The 16,918-nt window shown below is 31.6% G+C and overlaps 1 protein-coding gene across 1 annotated transcript; it reads left to right on the top strand.

Moving 5' to 3' along the window:
- Positions 1–2,188: 2,188 nt before the first annotated feature.
- LOC112090521 (cannabidiolic acid synthase-like) lies at positions 2,189–14,020 on the top strand. Its single transcript, XM_024162011.1, has 2 exons — positions 2,189–2,379; positions 12,610–14,020. Exons 1-2 carry the CDS (start codon positions 2,189–2,191, stop codon positions 14,018–14,020), a joined length of 1,602 nt encoding a protein of 533 aa, XP_024017779.1.
- Positions 14,021–16,918: the final 2,898 nt, after the last annotated feature.

Raw genomic sequence — 16,918 nt, 5'->3', positions numbered from 1 at the left:
TCCGCCTCCTGCCACGCTTCCGCATCCGAATTCGATTCGGCTACCAACAGATTAAAATAATTGTCATGATAAGAAATGATGACAAGAATACGATGTATAAAGTAAAGATGACAAATGATAAAAGTTAATAAAACTGTTTGTACTGGCCTTCGCAAGGGAGGTTATTATGAATAAAACCATGGGTGAGTTAGTTTTGGATAGCTCCCCCACTCCTCATTGGGTATGTGCATAACGGTACAACATATACGAAACTCATAATAAGTAAAAGTTAAAAATTAAGATTAAAATTACTGTCATGATAAAAAAGATAACAGTAAGACAATGTATGAAGTAAAGATGATGAATGACAGAAAGTGAATAAAACTTTTTGTACCGGCTTATTATGAATAAAATCAGGGGTGAGTTGGTTTTGGGTAGCTCCCCCACTCTTCATTGGGTATGTGTGCAATGGTACAACAAGTACGGGGCCTAGAAGAAGTAAAAGTTATAAGAAACGAACGACACGACAATGAAAGTTGTCAAGAGGTATAAAACGAAAGAAAAGAAAGTATAATACAAAAGAAAAGAAAACATAATACGAAAGAAAAGAAAGCATAATATGACAAACGCTTTGAATGTTTAGGAAATGTGTTAGGATGTAGCATGAATGCATATATGGGTATGCATTACTTATTGCACTTATTGTGGCCTGTTGTTACTTGCTGAGCAAAAGCTCATCCTGTTTGTTTGTATTGTAGGAAGCTCGGGTAAGGCACCAGCTCCCTGAAACCTGTTTGTTGGGCGTGTAGAAAATGATGAAGCAGCGGGATGTGAGCAAGTGAGTAATGAATGCACCACGTAATTTGAGTACACTGCCAAATGTTTCTAGTAAATAGGACTTATGGATGTAAATAAGCGATGTAATGAAAGTAAAGTATGTGAGACAATGAGGCTATACTTGCAACCTCAAGTCATAAAATATGTTGTTGTATCCAAGTGCTATCATGTTAATGGCATGTGAATGGCAGTGTTATGCAAATGATAAGTCAAATGTATGACCATGTATAGAAACGTATTTTGGAGTTCTAAAAGAATTTTATTTATAAATTATTTAATGTTAAGAAGTTGAAAATATTTTCAGCAAAATATATTAGAATTTATTTCACTATTGAAAGAAAAAAAATTGCCTAAGTTTTAGGAGTTTATAGTTCAAAAATAGTAGAAGTTAAGAAATGAGCTAAGTATAAACGTAGTAATAATGATAAAAAAAATAAGGGTCGTCACACTCTTGCCTTTTCAAAAACAAAATTAAAAATTAAAAAATATATATTTATGTTCATTTGTGTTTCTTGGTTTTTGTATCTATCAATGTAGTTTCTTTTCTGGTCCTTCGAATCTCAGTAGCTGATTTGTGGTAAGAATGATTGGTTCTGAGTTGTTGATTTTACTATTTTTGATCAATATTTGTTTAATAATCTATCCTAAATTAAGCCTTTCTCACTATTGAGCAATCATTGGTTTCTGACTTTGTGAGTGACCACCAGTTGCATGAAAATTAATATTTCTAAATATCAGTGAGGATTAATGGAGTTGAGGCTTTTTGTATGGTGAATTTTAAAGGTTTTGTGTTTTACCGTTTGTGGTAAGAAGGAAAGGGCTTAGCGCCCAAAGACACAAATTCATAAGTTAATGTTGAGTATGGCTTTAATTAAGCCCGTTAGCTTGTTTTGGGTATTAGGCCACGGCCCATGAGTTGTTTTGGCTTGCAGAACGACTTCTTTTGAAGAGCATATATATATATGCTAATTAGCGTGAAGGAGGTACAATAGCAGCACAGTTTGATTGTCCCTATTAATACACAGTTTTCTCTCTTTTGTTTCTTTTGAGTGAGATTTTATCAGAGAATTTAATTCCTTGATATTTGGTATTCTTATTTTTGGGTTGAGAGATTTTGGGTGTATTCGAGATTTAAATGGTGAGAGATATTTGACAAGTTTTTGTAATCTTCTTTGGTTATAGTGGAATTTCTTCGCCGCTTTCGTTCGTGAACGTAGGCCAAAAGCGGAACCACATTAAATCCTTTAGTCTCTTGGATTTTTCTGTTATTCATATTTTGTTTTGAAATCGTTTAATTTGACGTTTGGCACAACAACTAATATAAAAGCTTTGGTTTATATGTCAAATTATTTTAGAATTTATGACCTCCACAATGACGATAAAGTATGAGATTTCAAAATTCGACAGGAAGAATGATTTCAGTCTTTGGCGTGTCAAGATGCGAGCCCTATTAGTTCAGCAAGGGTTGCTTAAGGTGCTAAACGGCAAGGAGACTTTACCGGCAACGTTGTCAGATGATGCAAAAGAAGGCCTCTTAGAAAGGGCACACAATGCTATTCACCTGTAGTTGGCAAACGAGGTGTTGCGTTAAGTTATTGACGAGACTACCACTAGTGAGTTGTGGCTTAAGCTTGAAAGTTTATATATGACTAAGTCTCTCGCCAACGGCTTTATTTGCAACAGTGATTGTACACTCTTCGCATGTCAGTAGGTACATCTACTCAAAGTCATCTTGATGAATTTAATAGAATTATTATGGATTTGAAAAACATTGATGTGAAAATTGATGATGAGGATCATGCATTAATTTTATTATGTTTTTTACCAGGTTCGTATGAGCACTTTGTTGATACTATGTTATATGGTAGAGACACTATTTCTTTGGAAGATGTTAAGGCGTCTTTGAATTCCAAAGAACTGAAGAAAAAAGTGTCTGAAAATTGGGATTAAAATCAATCAGTTGCATTAGTTGTTAGAGGTAGAGGAATTGAAAAAGACAAAAACAAATATAGAGAAAAGTCTAAAAATAGAAAAGACAACTGCAACTATTGTCGCCAACCAGGGCATTGGAAAGTTGATTGCCCAAACCTCAAGGGAAATAAGGAAACTGGTGAAGAAGCATCAGCTAATATTGTTGACTATTTTGAAGATGATGATTATGTCCTATCTGTGTCTGGTGATTGCGTAGACAATTCTTGGATTCTTGATTCTGGATGTTCTCAACATATGTGCCCTAATAGAGATTAGTTTATTGACTACCAGTCTATTGAAGATGGTTTTGTCTTCATGGGGAATCATATGTCCTGTAGAGTTATTGGTGTTGGAACAGTCAAAATTAAGATGTTTGATGATAGAGTTATGACTTTATATGCTAATTAGCGTGAAGGAGATATAGTAGCCGCACAGTTAGGTTATCTCTATTAATACATAGTTTTCTCTATTTTGTTTCTTTTGAGTGAGATTTGGTCAGAGAATTTAATTCTTTGATATTTGGTATTCTTACTTTTGGGTTGAGAGATTTTAAGTGTATTCGGAATTTGGATGGTGAGAGATATTTAACAAATTTTTGTAATCTCCTTTTGTTATAGTGGAATTTCTTCACCGTTTCTGTTCGTGGACGTAAGCCAAAAGCCGAACAATATTAAATCTTTTTGTCTATTAAATTTTTCAACTATTCATATTTTATTTTGAATCCGTTTAATTTGACATTTGGCAACAGTTAATGACTCAAAGCAATTTTAATAGCATTTGTTGAATTGTTACTAATGTTTTCTTTGAAGCATTTAAGTAATTTTGCTGATTGAGACTTGAGTAATTTGTTCATAACAGAATATTTCGTTCGCACGAGTTTTAATGAATATTCAGTTTCCCTTAAAAAAAAAAAATCAGTATAAGAAATTAAGATAAAAGTTATAGATTTCCGACACTACTCAATGTAATATTAAAACAGGAACAAATAAGTGGTTTTTCATAACATCCAATTTAGCTTCAATATTAATTCGACCATATATTTTCAATGTAGTCAAAGCACTAAGAAACGACATGTAAGGTGCCATAAATACGATAACCGACATGTCCTTTTGGATAAAAAAGAAAAAACAAAAGAATAAAGGAAAACTTCATTTGGTATCTTGTGTTATAATAAAATCTGTGTTTAATATTTTTTACTTTTGATAATTTTAAAATGATACTTCGATATATCTTGATGTTACTTTCATAATATAAAATATTAAATATGATCTAATTAATAATTTCTCATTCAGTTGACCCGAAATTAATATACATTAAACGATTAAAAACCCGTAACTAAAAATCTTATTTGCCTTTAAAACTTTACTTCGTGTTTTGCGGACGCGTCACGAGTGCTGTGGCACTCACTGATGGGGGCCGCGGCACCCGTCCCTCTGGTTTTAGACCTACAACACCTAAAATAGTGCATCCGGACTGTAGTCAGTATTTTAACCATAACTTTTTACTCCGTAATGGAATTGAAAGATTCAAGTGATGTTGAAAAGATAACGAATCTGCAACTTTGTATGAAATAGATCTTTTCCCATTTGAAGGTTTAAAGGATCAAAAATGGAATAGAAGGTAATATCAGATCACCTCACTATCTTACGACTAACCTAATTAACAATCATATAAACTCATATCATATCATCTACATGCATTATTGATCAACACATATCAATTAATCAACATATAATCATGAAACCTCATAATTTGACCTGAATTTTCTCGTGCATAACCGGTCCCTTACATCGTCACCTGTAATATTACTCAAATGAAACTATCATATCACATTATAATAAGACAGTGACTGTGTTTGGAGTTGGTTTTATTTTTGTTTTTTACGTTTTTTGAGAAATAAAAAATGAAAATGGGAGAGAAACGGTGTTTCGCACAATTAAAGACAAAAAACAGAAATGAAAATAATTTTTTGGTTTAGTGTAAAATGGGAGAGAAATGAAAAACGACTTTTAGTCGTTTTTCATTTTTTGTTTCTAGTTTCTCCTCTCTCGAGCACAGAGAGAGACATTAATTGATTTTTTATACTGAAAATAATCTATCGATAAAACTACCGAACTTATTTTCAAAAATGATTTATGTTTGAGATTGAAAATATTTTTATTTCCATTTTCATAAAAAAATAAAATTATTTTAGAACGAATTCCAAACGTACCCAATAAATCTTAAGTTTATAATGTTACAGTCTTTTCATTCTTTTTTCCTCAGCATGATTCTCTGGTCCCTTACATAAAGGGTGATTTTCCGGTCTCACCTAGATGTCCATTGCAATCATTTCCGTGAGAGCATATTAATTCGAACGCCCAACATGAACATCTTGGGAATAAGGTTTCTGCTAGAAATAATAGGTTCTTAAGAGATTAAAAACTAATTGTACCATTGAATACAAAACATATTATTGGATCTTGAAGTTTATAGAAAAATTGATGGTTTTATCGATTTACCTCGTGCTCCTGCTGCTGCTGGCAACGGAACGACGTCAGTCATTTTGGCTGAAATCTAATCGGCAACCTGAGAAAACCGAAGGAAGTTTGGAGGGTTTTTGAACTCTTCTCTACTCGTCCTCTATCCACACTCACGCAGACAACACTAACCACATACACACACCACACGGGGGTTAAAACCAAAATCTCCCTTTTTGTTTTATTTCTGTTGTCTGCACCTTAATCATAATGGGTCCATTTTGGGCCTTACGTGAAGGTTGAGATAGAGAGAGGAAATTTAGCTCAATTGGCAGACTAAATATTTAAAGAAAGTGAGTCTAAAGGCCTTAAGCACATTAGTGATAAAATTATCAAAAATAGTAGAAAATAGACCAATAGGAAAAGCTTAAGGAAGTATATATGTCAACTTTTAGTTATAGAAATTAATAGGCCATAACTTGTCAAGTTATGGTTCATAACCAGATAAGTTATGAACAAACTTGTCAAGTTATGGTTCATAGTCAGACAAGTTATGGACAAAAACCGTGATTTATGGACAATAACTTGTCAAGTTATGGTTAATAACTAGACAAGTTATTGACGAAAACAGTAATTTAGCCTATTTATTAACTTATGTAAATTATTGGCCTATTAATTTTAATTCATCTCAAACCCTGATATATTTCTTTCTTTCTCCCTAAAATTATCCATCTCATTATAGCCCTTGTTATAATACCATGCATAAATCATATTATAATATATAATTGTCTATAAAGTCATGCTCTAATTTGTGACATATTTAAGTGAATTAACAACGATTTGTGCTAGTCTATATAGATATTCCAACAGTTTTATATTGCCTTTTTATTTTTATACTTTATTTCCTACAAGATTTCTGTCAAGTTGAAAATAATACCTGCTGAATATTATCGTCACCAATTCGAACGCCCCTCACATCTCTCTCAAAAAATTGGACACGATGATTTTTATTAAGTACGACAATAATTGACTCATTAACCGGAATCCAAATAAATGTGAAAATCCGTTTATTCTGACGATGCTGCCAAAACCGGCTAAGGTTGGCGATCGAGAGGTGAAATAGCTCCGTAGGAGAGTTGAGAAAAATTGAGGCCAGTGGGTTACGCAAGTGTAAGGGAAAGAAACAAAAAAAAAAAAAAGCATAAATGAGGACCCGTTTAGTTCGCTGATTCGAGTTTTTAATTTGAATTGAGATGTGATTTTATATGAGAGTTTGTTACTGTAGTAAAAAAGTTAGATGTAACTGTTTCTGAGAGCTTTTTACTATAACAAAACTCAAATTCTAAACTCGAATCTATAAAATGAACGGGATCAAAGTATTGTTTATTCATTTATTAATTCGTCCGCATTAAGCAGTTGTGAGCTAAAGCAATTGACTTGTGAAATATATATAAATATTACAGAAAACATTGTATTAGTATATATTTAAATATTATAAAGTTGTAAATATATGTATATTTATAAATGTGAGTTTTTAGCGTGACTCGGTAGCTTATGCATTAAAAAGTAAAAATTAATAATAATAGATAAACGAAGATAAAAGGCCCCATGGCCATATTTCCATCCGTATAATATGGCCGATTATGTTGCGATTTGGTAGGGGTAATGAAAAAAAAAAAAGCAGTGATGAAAATATGGGTATCGGTTGGTACTCAAATTTTACGGAAATATATGAGAAAATACGATGTCAGTGGAAATAACAAAAAAATTTACAAAAATAACGGAAATTTACATTAGAACATATTTTTAATACTTTCTGATAACATCAACATTAAAAAGATACATAAATAAACAAGTCTTACATTAAAAAAAAAAAAAAAAAAAAAAAAAAAAAAAAAAAAAAAAAACTTCATACATATTACATTTCTTAATACTAAAAAGTTCTATAAAGCTCAAATGTAGTTGGGACCAGATCTTAATTCAAACAATATTGGTACTATGACATGTTATTTGAATAATGTCAAACATAGTTATAAATGCGTCACATGAAGGTTGGTTGATCCCTTCCCACTGTATATTTATAAATTAAAAACTATGAATTCTCCCAATCATTTACCTAGATGGTGGTGATATATTCGGATGAGAATAATTTAAAATTTCATACCTATCATAGTTTTTAAAATTATAATTGTATAGATAATGAATGTTGGAGTCTCTTGGAAGAGCTGCAATAATTGGAAGCCAAATTCATCGATTGTAAACTCATAGAAAGATTATCCTCATCAGATGTTTGGATTCTTAATATTCCACGCTCTCATTGCTCGATGACAAAAGAAATAGTGCAAGAAAACAAATATTATAAAGTAAATTTAAAAAAAAAAAAAAACTTTTAAGATTTCCATTTCCAATATCACTGAAATGAATTTTTGTTTTGAAATTTCTCTGATATTCTTCCCCAATTACTCTATATGTGAATCGATATCAACATTTCAATCGATATTTATAAATGTCGAAATTTTGATTTCTAATTTACTATCAAGAGTACACATGGCAATATGTCCATGTTGAGATTATATGCTCTTCAAAGCATAATTTGTATTAATTTTCTGATATTAACAATTATTGAGGTATTTTAATATTTCTTGCGTGCATAAGAACTAATGCGCAAATGTCCTTTTAATCATATTATATGTATTTATATGTTTTTTACTGACAATCACAGAAGGAAAACGTACAAGTTATCTTATAATTAATAAATGAAGTTCATAGTCAATAAATAAAGTTTGACACTTTATCTATATTCAAACTATAGTAAATTCGTCGACTGATTTATCTTGATTATATATTAATTTATTGATCTAATTTGTCTACATTAAACTTATTCAAATATGAAATTTAGTTGACCTTTATATAGCTGTCAGGCATATTAAATCTCACAAGCACTTGTTTTACTTCAATCTTAATCCGGAGTTAATTATAATTTGATGTCTATAAATATCTTTTCATTTGAGTTACTAGTAAGAGAAATTTAATTGACAGTTAATATTCTCAGTAGCTTAGGTGAGAGCATTTATGAATATTAAAAATTATGAATTAACAATATATAATTTATATGAAATTATATTTCTTGATGGGTTTTTAGTACGCAATTTGAATTGTAATACCCAACTTTGATGAAAAATTAGCTTATTTAAGAATAATGATAAAAATAGTTTTACTTTGTGATTTTAGAAATGTATTACGGATGAAAAATTTAGTGTGGATAATTGAAGGTAATAAGCGTAAGGTGGATTTGTAGCATTAGGTTTACCTGCTTAGTCATTAACTTAAGTGAGAGGTGGCTATACAATATGTTATTGTTATAATATGGTGCCAAGTCATGTTTACAAGGCATGCTTAATCAGCTATTAGTTATGATTAGTCAAGCCCTTTGCTGGCAACAAGAAGATTGTCAAATAGAAAGTGACACGTGGAAGACTTTCTACTCACTCTTACACCGACATGCGGTTTTCCTCCTTTATTATATAAGTGCTACGTGTATTGTTGAACAATAATATTCTTCTTCTTCATCCTTGTATACTAAGGTTACAGATAGAGTGTGAGAGGTGATTTAAGATTGAGACAGATAGAAAATGAAAGAAAAGAGAAAGTGAAAGGAAAGGAAAAATAGAGAAAAGTTTTATTTATCATCTTAAGTTGACTTTCCACTGCATAACAGTAGTATATTTTTAATTTATATATTATTGTTGATATGTTTTCATGAGATTTGAAAAGTATTTCTGAGTATGATGTCAATCTTGTGTCTATTATGAAGTGACTGAAATACGATGAAAGGCCAAATTTTGGAGGAATACGAGATCATATGAAAGAGGTTTTAGTAACACAAGATTAATATTATACAATAGGGCCCTACATGTTAAAGAAATGTATTTGAAAGTAGAAATTATTTATGGTTTACTTACTGAGCTTGTGCTCATATAGTTCTCGTGATGCAGGTAAGTGCTAAAATAGAAGTTCCAGTTGACTGAACAAGAATAGTTCAAGATCTCATAACACGTAGGAGGTCTTAAGAAATGAAATTTGTAATATAAAGAATTATGTTCGATGATTTTATTTGTGACAAATATTATTTCTCTATTAAGCATTAATATTTCATGTCAGTTAACGTTTCTCTTGAGCAGACGTTGTTTTTAGCTGCTTGCTCGGGAGGGGCTTTACAGTTATAATTTGAATTCAAATTTTTTTTGAGTTTGAGTGCAAACGAACAAGCTCTAAAAGATCTGTGTGGACGAGAACACCAACTAATCTTATATGAGCGTTGTGTCCAAACAAATATCAAAACGTATCCTCTATGGTTATGCAGTTATTTTTTATATATATTAAGAAACCGTTTTTATTGTGGAATCTTTCGCAACATACATTTTATAAGATGAAATTGATATTTCCTACAGTCCACCATAATATGGCCGATTATGTCGCAATTTGGCATTTGAATATTTTATAATGATTCATGTATTATGATTCTTTGTTATATTAGACATATAAGGTGTGCACATGATGCAGGTGTAGAATTTAATAACCAATTCCTACCTGTATACGTTTTTCAACTTTATAAGTTTAATTAAAAAATTATTTTTCCAAAAAAAAAAATATTGAATCTATATTCAGACGTCATGTTTATTGAGTTTATTATAAAAGTGACAAAATATCAAAATTTATTTTTATTCAAAATATGAAATAATGTAATTAATTGATATTTAGCTAGATTAAATATGCAACTCCATCTTTAATGCATGGATACGGACGTGAATCCACTTTGAAAAGTATTCCAAGTCCAAAATCACATACTTCTAAATAAGGAATTTGCGTATATACTATATGCTACAACTACTCTTATTTGGTTTTTATATAGACTACAGTATATATATATAGAGAGAGACATATATATATATATATAGCATATATACAAAAGATATCGAAAGAGAGATGAGTTGTCAGATCAAAAGAAGAAAAAAAAATATTACGTAGTCTTCTTGAGAGAGGAAATCAGCCAGAGAAAAAAAAAAGAAAAATATATTAAAATTTTTAATTAACTTTAATATTTTTAATTACATTTTATGACATTTTCTAATGATTTTTGTAAACATTTTTAATTAATTTTAATATATTTAATAAATTTTTATGACTATGTACTTTTTACTTTTTATGACTATATTTCTAATGAGATTATATAGGCATTAATTTTAAAATTATGATTCACTAATATATCCTCATTAACATATTCACTAACAATTACTAAACTAGCAAAATGAAATTTATTATAACAAATTCAACCAAACACACAAATGAACAACTTAACATATCCACTTCAACCAAACTAACAAATAAAAAAAATTAAAATAAAATAAAATAAAACAACCCACACCTAAACTAACATATTTAACAATTTCAAAGACCATTAAACCTCAAACAAAAACAACCAAACACCATCATCAACCTAAACTAAATATATTCAAACAAAAATTTTACAAAAACTAATTTACTTAAAGCTAAACGAAAACTAATTCCAAATACCAAATTAAATTAAAACCACTAAAACCCTTACCTAAAACCGCCACAAACAGCGTGATTTGTGGCTGTGGATTTGATGGCAGCGGAGTTGTGGTGGTCTGGGGGCCGACGGCGAGCAGCAGTGAGGGGGTAGAAAGCATTGGGCCGGTTTGGGTAGAGAGAGAGAGAGATAGAGAGATTTTGGGGGCGGGGTGGCAAGGAAGAAGAGGCGGGGCCGAAGATTGGTGGGATAACCAGCAGTTAACAGTGGCAGATCGATAGAGAGCTAAGAGGAGAGAGATTTGGGGGTTTGGTTAGAGAGAGAGAAAGATAGTATTCTAGAGAGAGAGAAAGGAAATGGGAGCGGCGGGGTGGTGGTTGTGACGTGGTGTGCGACGGAAGGGAGGGGCCGTCGCAGGGTTAGAGAGAGAAATTAAAAGCTGAGAGAGAGAGAGATTAGAAGTTGAGAGAGAGAAATCAAAAAATTAGGGAGAAGAAGATCGCGGCTCAGCTGTTTTACGTGACCACTTGTCCTCGCTAAACCCTAAAATCTTGTCACTAATTAACGAACTAATCACCTTGGTTCATTACAATTAATAAATTAGTAAAACCCTAATAATTTTGCATAGACAAATTTGTAGGGACGACAATAGTCGTCGCTAAAAGTATCAATTTCCTAAACCCGCATTTATTTCCCTAGAAATTTTGGTTCTATTTTTTGCCAAATGTTTTATTGACGACATAGTCGTCGCTAAAATACGTACAAATTTTGGCCAACACCCAAAATAACGTGCTTAATTTTTTCGCCAAATTTTTAATGCTTTTGGAAAATTATTAACAAAGAACACTGTCATCGCTAAACACCGCGCAAGTTATATAGGACTCATGTCGTCGCTAAAAATGGATGCCAATGTCGGTTCCAGAACCTCTATCGGTAGTTAGCGAGTATAATTTCAGCGACAACAGGTCCTTACAAAAAGTTGACATAGTTGTTGTTAAAACCTTCGTCGCTAAAAGCCGCGGTTCTTGTAGTGAGCTAAGTACATAGAAAATATAATATTATTTTCTGTAATAGTTTGTTCTCGTTGTTCATATATTAATCGACTATTTTTGTAGAGCACAAGGTGTCCACTCGCTTAATGTAGTGAAACTTGAGAATCGTCAAGTAAATCTATGTGGACGGGAACGTAAACGGTCTTGTATGAGCGTCGTATCCAAGTATCAAAATATACTATTTCTGCTTATGCAATTAGATATTGTAGGAATCTTCCGCTACGTATATTTTGTATGATGCAATTATTTTTTAGAATTTAATGCCCCATCCCTACCTGTATACGTTTGGTGACTTTCTAAGTTCAATTGAATATATATTTTTTCAAAAAAAAAAAAAAAAGAATCTATATTTAAACCTCACGTTTATTGAGTTCATTATAAAAATGACAAAATAGTCGTCGTTCTAGAAAATGTCAAATCTTATAATGTAATTATTCCATTTTTTTAATAGCCCGTAGAGTCATTCCTTTGCTATAAATTGAGGTGTCTATTAATCCCCATCCACTCTCGTACCAAAAATGAAGTACTTTTCCTTCTCTTTGTCGTTTCCCAAAATCACCATCTTTCTTTTTTCATTTGTATTGGTAGCTTCAGCAAATCACACTCATGAAAGCTTTCTTGAGTGCTTGACCACCCTTATATCTAAATCTAACTCAACCTCCACTCCCGAATCCATTATCTACACTAAACATAATCCGTCATATTCAACTATATTAAATTCAACGTCTCTAAATTCTCGTTTCTTTCGTTCTTCCGCCAGATATCCCTTGCTTATTGTCACGCCACTTCATGCCTCCCACGTCCAAGCCACTGTTCACTGCGCCAAGAAACACGGCATACAAATCAGAATCCGAAGTGGTGGCCACGATTACGAGGGCCTCTCTTACATGTCCAACGTTACTTTTGCCATACTCGACTTGAGAAACCTAAGTTCTATTAACGTTGATGTGAAGAGAAAGTCTGCATGGGTTCAATCCGGAGCGACGATTGGTGAACTTCATTATTGGATTGCTAAAAAGAGCCAAAATCTTGCCTTTCCTGGCGTCGTCGGACACACTGTTGGTATCGGTGGAATGCTAGGCGCAGGTGGCTATGGCTATTCGTCGCGAAAATACGGGCTCTCAGCTGATAATATTCTTGACGCGCAACTTATCGACGTGCGAGGAAGAATTCTCAATCGAAAATCTATGGGGGAAGATTTGTTTTGGGCCATACGTGGTGGTGGAGCAGGAAGCTTTGGAATCGTTCTTGCATGGAAAGTTCGCCTAGTTGACGTACCGTCGAAAGTGACTGTGTTTACAGCCACAAGGGACTGGGATAACAATGCAACAAAGAAGTTTATTCATCGATATCAGCGCCGTATTGCCAAGGTCGATAAGGATCTAACTATCATTATCAGATTCCTAACGGCAAGTACTACCGATGAAAAAGGGAATAAGAAAATTGTAATATCAACTTTCATCACGGCCACATACCACGGCAGCCAAGATAGGCTCCTTTCGTTGATGGAAAAGGACTTTCCAGAGCTGGGTTTGCTTGCAAAAGAATGCGCCGAAGGGACATGGGTCCAATCCATTCTCTATTTCAATTTATTCACAAATGGAGAACCCTTGGAGGTCCTACTCAATAGAACGCTGAATTTTGGATGGAGGGCTTTCAAAATTAAATCTGACTATTTGAAAAAGCCTATTCAAGATCAAGCGCTAGAAAATTTGTTGGTTAAGTTGTATGAAGAAGATATTGGAGAAACCTTTGTCGAATTTTTTCCTTATGGGGGGAAACTGGATGAGATTTCGGAATCTGAAATCCCATGCCCACACCGAGTTGGAAACCTCTACAACCTTCGGTACATGGTGTTATGGAAAGAAGGTCAAAATGCTGCAGCAGTCAACAAGCATCTGAACTGGATAAGGAGAGCTTACAATTACATGACTCCTTATGTGTCAAAAAATCCGAGGGGTGCATTTCTCAACTTTAGAGACCTTGATATTGGAACTAATCCTAATGAAAATGAGATCAACGGTGCTTATAACTATATTAAACCAGCAAGCAATTGGGGTACTAAGTATTTTAAGAACAATTTCTACAGATTAATTTATGTAAAGACTATAGTTGATCCAACTAATTTCTTTACGTACGAACAAAGCATCCCGTCCCTTCTTCTACATTAAAAAGGTGATGAAATGCTTGTTGCATTGTGATAAAATTGTCTGTCTTATTTATATTTCTTTCTTTGTCCATTTTAAATAAAGGTCGTTTTGTGACCATATAAGTATCAAGTTTTCCAAATGTACTTTGTCCATTCTATGTGTCGTTAATTCCATGACGATAATTGATTAAAAATGTGCTAGACATGTGCAAGGCCATAATCGACTTCTTACGTATCTTTTTAATTAAGTTTTAAATTTTAAATGCTTGTATGGCCATTACATAAAATTTTATCGTACATATATATAGAAAAGACTATAAAATAAATATATAATATATACACACATATCTTACTACATTTACTTAAAGTAAATGAGTTTTTCTTACCTAATAACCAAAACGTTTGGCAAGAAAGTTCCGTTGGCTTTATTTTTTCCCTTTTTTTCTTTTACTTTATTTTCCTTTTCCCACATACTCTCTCTCTCTTTTTTCTCTTTTTTCTCTTTTTTTTGCATTATTATCTTTTTACCTTATTATACATTTTTTCCTTTTTTCAAATTGACCCTCATAAATATAATTTTCATCTCTAATTTCTAATTAAAATAATTTATTCTCATACATATCCATATCTAAATTCTTTTAAATCCTCTTCCCCAGACATTTACTTACCTAAGTAAATCATTTACTTAAAGTAAATCAGTTTTTCTTACCTAAGAACCTTCGCTGATTCGAGTTTTTAATTCGAGTTGAGATGTGACTTTATGTGAGAGCTTTTTACTGTAACAAAAAAGTTAGATGTGACTGTTTCTGAAAACTTTTTACTGTAGCAAAACTCGAATTCTAAACTCGAATCGGTGAAATGAACGGGGCCATTTTTTTTTTTTTTTTTTTTTTACTTTCCTTCTTCTCCCTCTCTCTTTCTTTTTTTTTTAACTTCTCCTTTTTTTCATTCTTATATTTTTTACCCTATAGTATATTCTTCTTTCTTTTTATTTCTCCAAATAAAACCTTAATAAATATATATAATCCTTGTTTGTTTTACTAGTTTAACTCAATTCAACTCATTTTGAAAAGTGAATACAGTTTGAACTCTTGTTTGGTAAGCACGGAATCCGAATTATATTTCGTGTTTAAATTAACTTGAACTGTCCAACTTAGAATTTAACTTCCCTATTAAGTTTTACAGATCAAGCCACTTTTGAATAGTAAAAATGTGTTCACTATCTCTGCTTTTCACACCTACCAAATACAAAGTCAAAATTTTTTCCTGTTCAATTTAAAATTTTAATTGTGTCATTCAAACTCCAATTCAAACTATAATTTAAAGTAAAATTTTTCAATTCAAATCAAAAATTTTAAATCATCAAAATTCAAACCAATGAACCAAACAATGACATATTTTTCATTTTTACTTAAAAACCTCACATATGGACGTGCGCAGTTCAAACTAGTCTTTTACATGAGAGTTCCCCTACAATTACTATTCAAAAATTTGTTCTCTCTATTTTGTGTTTTTGTGCCTTTTTTTTTTCTTGTCCAAGTCAACTCTAGGATGTCTTTCACAATTTTTATAATTTTATATTACTTATATACTTGTCATTTTTTATCCTGAGACCTTAAAAAAATTAAAAAAAATTAAAAAAATAAAAAATAAATTACTGGTGGGCACTGTTTTTTACCGTTAGGTTAATTTTTCAATGGTCAGATCTCCAACAAGAGTAGTTCTGTGTGGCCACTATAAATTTTTAATATGAACCTGCATAATTCTAACCGTTGAGAAATTAATCTAATAGTTAAAATTTATGTTCCACCGGTGGTTTTTTTAAAATTTTCCACCGTAGAGATTGCCTACTTATATTTTTCCCTCTTCCTTAAAACTTTGTGTCTTTATTAAAGTAAGTTTCTTTTAATATGTTAATACCAATATAATTTATATTTTGGCTTTCTTTACGATGAGACCTCTTAAAAAAACCCATCGGTGGAATGTTTTAACTGTTGGATTACCTTTTTAATGGTCAGATCTGTAAATGGAGCAATTCTCTGTGCGCACTATAAATTTTTAATACGGATTTGCACAGTTCTCACAGTTAAAAATTTAATCGAACGGTAAATATAGAGTGTTCCACGGTGAATTTTTTAAAGGGTCTCATAGTAGAAGCTCCCTTATTTTTCCTAAATATGTCACCTCTAAATAATCTTTAATTATAATCACTATTCTTTTTTAGTTTTTCTTTTTTTTTTTCCTTCTTTTTCCTCCCATATTCTTTATTGCATCTTTTAACCTTTAATTTTTTATGTATTTTCAAATATATCCCTTATAAAACCTTTTCTTACGATTCTTTAAAATATTACTTTTTTTTCTAATTACTCTACTAAATTATTTTTTCTAAATGTACCTCTACATAAACATCTTTTACTTGTGATCCTCATAAATTACAACTTCAGTTGTGAAACATTTACCCAAGTTTTTTTCTTAATTTTTTTGTCCTTTTCCCTTATCTTTTCCTTCATATCTTTTTTTTCCGCTTTTGTCTTTATTTCTTTTATCCTTTTATTTTTCCTATTTTTTTCCCGACGATTTGTATAACCCATGTTTTAAATGAGTCATGCGCGGCTGACTATATATATATATATATAAGAGAGTTCCTCTCTAGTTATTATTCAAAAATTTGGTCCCTCTATTTTACCTTTTTGCGCCTTTGTTTGCCTTTTTTTTTCCTTGTACAAGTCAAGTCTAGCATGTCTTTCACACTCGTCACAATTTTATATTACTTATAGTTTTCCCTCTTCCCCAAAACTTTATGTATTTATTTAAGTAAGTTTCTTTATTAAGTTTATATCGAAATATATTTTTTTAATATGTCCAATTTTAAATAATCTTTAATTATAATCCTTGTTATTTTGTAACACATGGCTTTTAC

The sequence above is a fragment of the Morus notabilis genome, unplaced genomic scaffold (assembly GCF_000414095.1).
Source record: "Morus notabilis unplaced genomic scaffold, ASM41409v2 Scaffold522, whole genome shotgun sequence".
Taxonomy (NCBI): domain Eukaryota; kingdom Viridiplantae; phylum Streptophyta; class Magnoliopsida; order Rosales; family Moraceae; genus Morus; species Morus notabilis.
The sequence above is the reverse complement of the archived record's forward strand: the minus strand, read 5'-3'. Positions and strand labels throughout refer to the sequence as shown.